Source organism: Salvelinus alpinus, chromosome 14 (genome assembly GCF_045679555.1).
Source record: "Salvelinus alpinus chromosome 14, SLU_Salpinus.1, whole genome shotgun sequence".
Lineage (NCBI taxonomy): Eukaryota > Metazoa > Chordata > Actinopteri > Salmoniformes > Salmonidae > Salvelinus > Salvelinus alpinus.
This window is the reverse complement of record NC_092099.1, coordinates 46,873,577-46,878,341: the sequence shown is the minus strand read 5'-3', so window position 1 is coordinate 46,878,341 and position 4,765 is coordinate 46,873,577. Positions and strand designations below refer to the sequence as shown.

The 4,765-nt window shown below is 41.3% G+C and overlaps 1 protein-coding gene across 1 annotated transcript; it reads left to right on the top strand.

Moving 5' to 3' along the window:
* The first annotated feature begins 3,443 nt into the window (after positions 1–3,443).
* On the top strand, positions 3,444–4,466 carry LOC139538264 (trace amine-associated receptor 6-like). The gene has a single exon (XM_071340112.1). It carries the CDS (start codon positions 3,507–3,509, stop codon positions 4,464–4,466), a length of 960 nt encoding a protein of 319 aa, XP_071196213.1. The 5' UTR covers positions 3,444–3,506.
* Positions 4,467–4,765: the final 299 nt, after the last annotated feature.

The window sequence follows — 4,765 nt, the reverse complement described above, 5'->3', positions numbered from 1 at the left end:
CCTGGAGTGGCCTTGCCAGTCTCCAGACCTGAACCCAATAGAAAATCTTTGGAGGGAGCCGAAAGTCCGTATTGCCCAGCGACAGCCCCGAAACCTGAAGGATCTGGAGAAGGTCTGTATGGAGGAGTGGGCCAAAATCCCTGCTGCAGTGTGTGCAAACCTGGTCAAGAACTACAGGAAACGTATGATCTCTGTAATTGCAAACTAAGGTTTCTGTACCAAATATTAAGTTCTGCTTTTCTGATGTATCAAATACTTATGTCATGCAATAAAATGCAAATAAATTACTTAAAAATCATACAATGTGATTTTCTGGATTTTTGTTTTAGATTCCTTCTCTCACAGTTGAAGTGTACCTATGATAAAAATTACAGACCTCTACATGCTTTGTAAGTAGGAAAACTTGCAAAATCGTCAGTGTATCAAATACTTGTTCTCCCCACTGTATGTCGATGCCATGCTCGCTGTCGGCCTTTCCCGCAACATTCATCACCACACGAGTAGCATCCTGTGTGCAAAACCTTGGTGTCCTTTATCTGCAGCAGTTGCTCCTTGTTCAGCACCTGATTCTCACTCTGGCCTGTGGTTGATTGTACGTTCTTCAATGACGTCACCACTGAGCGGGACACACCGTCGGCCTCGAACAGCTGGGTCACTTCTCCACTTCTCATCATTGTGATGTCATTTCCTATTGAAGACTATTGAAAAAGTTTGGTTAATAACTAGCTACCTTTTGAGTTTTGATCCCACAACGCGGTTGGTATCAGTGGCTGGGACCACTATTATATGTCCAGTTATCTTGCCGACTAAGGCTGGGTTTGAGGAGCTTCTTGGCGTAGTGGCTAGCCTAGCTGCTAGCTAGCTGCCTATCAAGCTAAAAGGGTTTTCTTGAGGGCTTGAACACAACCCCCGACGCGGTTAGCCCTTGTGGCTGTGACTGTGGATTGTCCCCGGCTTGTTGCTGTCTAGATCCCTGCTGTTTGTTGTTATTGTTTCCAATCTTCCCTGCGACCTGCTCTGTCTGGAATTGCGAGGAGTTACAGCGTAACCTACGTAGCTACCATGGCAAAGACTGAAGACAGTGGAGGTACCATTGAGGACAGTGGTGTCTCTCTATCACAGGTGAATTATAATTTAAACAAAGATAAAGAGTTCTAGAATCAGTTGTTACAACAAGAAAATAGCTGCAAGTGTTGTGTCCAAATACTGGGGGAGTCAACTAATAAAATAATGGACGACCTGACCAGAGAGGTCCAGGACCTGAAGAACAGTTTGCAGTTCTCCAAGGGTCAGGTCGATGAGTATAAACAGGAGATAGGCAAGATGACAGCAATCTGTAAGTCATTGAGAGAGGACATACGTTTTGTATGTGATTCCATGGTGGATCTAGTTTTGTCCTGTGGAATACATTTTATGGATCTAAATGTTTTTCCTCATAATCCTGGACTGCTCAGACTCCAACCAAAGGTTATCAAAAGATGCGCTATAAATTCTCAAACAACACAGTCCTAGATGCACTTCCATACTCCCTACACCTACTGTACATAATGGTCCTGGAAGGGCCTGTCTGTCTGTCCCAGACTCTGTCTGACTGTCCTCCTTCTAGCCGACTTTAAAAAAAAATATTTAGTCTTATTTGAACTACCCAAATTTTCTGATTATAAATAAAATAACCATGATTCGCATAGTTTTAAATTCACATCTTTTTTATTTTACCTTTATTTAACTAGGCAAGTCAATTAAGAACAAATTCTTATTTTCAATGACGGCAGTGGGTTAACTGCCTGTTCAGGGGCAGAACTTATTCTACAATTTATTAAATTGTTTTAATCTACACACAGTACCCAATAATGACAATACAAAAACAGTTATTTGGAAATGTTTGCAAATGTATTATCAATAAAAAACTGAAATATCACATTTACATATGTAGGTATTCAGACCCTTTACTCAGTACTTTGTTGAAGCAGCTTTGGCAGCGATTACAGCTTTGAGACTTCTTCGGCATTACGCTCCAAGCTTGGCAGACCTATATTTGGGGAGTTTCTCCCATTGTTCTCTGTAGATCCTCTCAAGCTCTGTCAGGTTCGATCGGGTTCAAGTCCGGACTCTGGTTGGTCCACTCAAGGACATTCAGAAACTTGTCCCGAAGCGACTCCTGTGTTGTCTTAGCTGTGTGTTTAGGGTCATTGTCCTGTTGGAAGGTGAACTTTTGCCCCAGTGTAAGGTCCTGAGCACTCTGGAGCAGGTTTTCATCAAGAACCTGTCTGTACTTTTCTCTGTTCATCTTTCCCTCAATCCAGACAAGTCTCCCAGTCCCTTCCGCTAAGAAACATCCCCACAGTATGACACTGCCACCACCATACTTCACCATAGGGATGGTATTGGCCAGTTGATGAGCGGTGCCTGACTCTTGACATTCAAGTTAAAGTGTTCAATCTTAGTTTCATCAGACCAGATAATCTTGTTTCTTATGGTCTGCTAGTCTTTTGGCAAATTCTAAGCGGGCTGTCATGTGTATTTTATTGAGTGGCTTCTGTCTGGCCACTCTACCATAATGTATTGATTGGTGGAGTGCTTTAGAGATGGTTGTCCTTCTGGAAGGTTCTCCAATCTCCACAGAGAAACTCTGGATCTCTGTCAGAGTGACCATCGGGTACTTAGTCACCTCTCTGACCAAGGCCCGTCTTGGTGGTTCCAAATGTGGTGGTCCCACAGTTATCAGTGCATGTCAGAGCAAAAACCAAACCATGAGGTTGAAGTAATTGTCCATTGAGCTCAGAGACAGGATTGTGTTGAGGTACAGATCTGGGGAAGGTTACCAAAACCTTTCTGCACCATTGAAAGTCCCCAAGAACACAGTGCCTTCCATCCTTCTTAAATGGAAAACATTTGAAACAACCAAGACTCCTATCCCAAATCTCAAACAGGCCTTTGTGATGGAGTGGACAGATGAAATAGCCTCTTCAGTGAAAGGCAGTGTAAAAGCCCGCTTGGAGTTTGCTAAAAGGCACCTAAAGGACTAAACACTGGCCAGCTGACATTTGGCGTACTGTCATGTCTCCTGAGGCTGTGGATTGTGGTCCGAACTGAGCACTGACAGACCATAACCACTGTTAGTCTTACACAGTTATCCCAATTCCTAAGTAAAATAGCCTTTGAGTGACCAAAATATCACCCATACTAAACTACCTTTATTTTCATATCTAACAGTCAGTAAGACTGAAGGACAGGCTAGGTGGGCACAGCAACATGCAATCCTGTCATACATTACATCATGTTTTTGTAAATTGTTTGTTTATTTAACCGTTTGTTCATTTGTGAGCTCACATGCGCATGTGTGTGTTTGTGTGTGTGCAGAGAGACTCCGAGGAGGGGAGTGGCTGTCGGAAATTCAGGGATAAATAATGAGGCAGAGCTCAGAGTTTGTCAGAAGGCGGAACTGAACGGGTCACACACAGGACCAAGCAGGAGAAGGACCTCAGCATTTTGACCTTTTATTACAAATGGAGAAACACGAAGATGTTCAATACTGTTTTCAAGACAGAAACTCTTCTTGCAGAAAGGTTTTGCTATCGACATCTATCTACATAACAATGTACATCTTCTTCTCAGTGATTTCAGCAGTTACAGTATTTTTGAACGTACTGGTGATCATCTCCATCTCTCACTTCAAGCAGCTCCACACTCCAACCAACCTGCTCATCCTCTCTCTGTCTGTGTCAGATCTCCTGGTGGGACTGATTGTGATACCAGTAACAACTATAGCAATAATGGAATCATGCTGGGGTTTTGGGGAATATTTCTGTGTGTTTCAATTCTACATCTCTTGTTTGTGTACTACTTTATCTCTGGGCAATTTGGTCTTGATATCTATTGACCGCTATGTTGCTGTGTGTGATCCCTTATTGTACCACTCTAAAATAACAACATCAAGAATGATGTGTTGTATATCCATTACCTGGTGTTGTTGTATCATATACGATGCTACTATTGTAAAAAACTTTGTAAATGTACAGGTACAGAGTAGGTGTTTGAAAGAATGTTTAATTGTTGAAGGGTTAAATTGGGTTACTACAATTGACCTTGTACTTAAAACGGTTGTCCCGTGCTCTATTATTATAACACTTTATTTGAAAATCTTTGTGGTGGCCAGATCACAGGCCAGAAAGGTATTTTCAAAAGAGGCTGCCAGTGTGTCTGGTGTTAAAACTGTACAGGCAAATAAGTCTGAGAGAAAAGCAGCAAAAACTCTGTCTATTGTTGTTTTCAACTATCTCATTTGTTGGACTCCATCTCTATTTATTTTCTTTCTTTCTTTATTAAGTGAAAATGTATCATTATTCATCATCAGTTTTCTGCCACTTGTTAATTCCTTAATTAATCCAATCATTTATGCTTTCTTTTATCCATGGTTCAAAGTGACAGCTAAAATTATTTTAACTCTGAATTTAATGCATTCATAGTTCCTATGTTTTTATTCCCCATTTTGACAAACAGGTTTGCTACAGTTTTGTTAAACAATTGTTGTAATTGCTTCTTTCATGTTACAATACTCTTTCATTACAACTTTCTAATATTTAATTGCACTTCCTTTTGACCACAGAACAGCTTGAATTCGTCAGGGCATGGACTCTACAAGTTGTCAAAAGTGTTCCACAGGGATGCAGGCCCATATTGACTCTAATGCTTTCCACAGTTGTGTCAAATTGGCTGGATGTTCTGTGGGTAATGGACCATTCTTGATACACACAGGAAATTGTTG

Coding starts and splice junctions, on each gene's coding strand:
- LOC139538264 (XM_071340112.1), top strand. CDS start 3,507: ATGGAGAAACACGAAGATGTTCAATACTGTTTTCAAGACAGAAACTCT.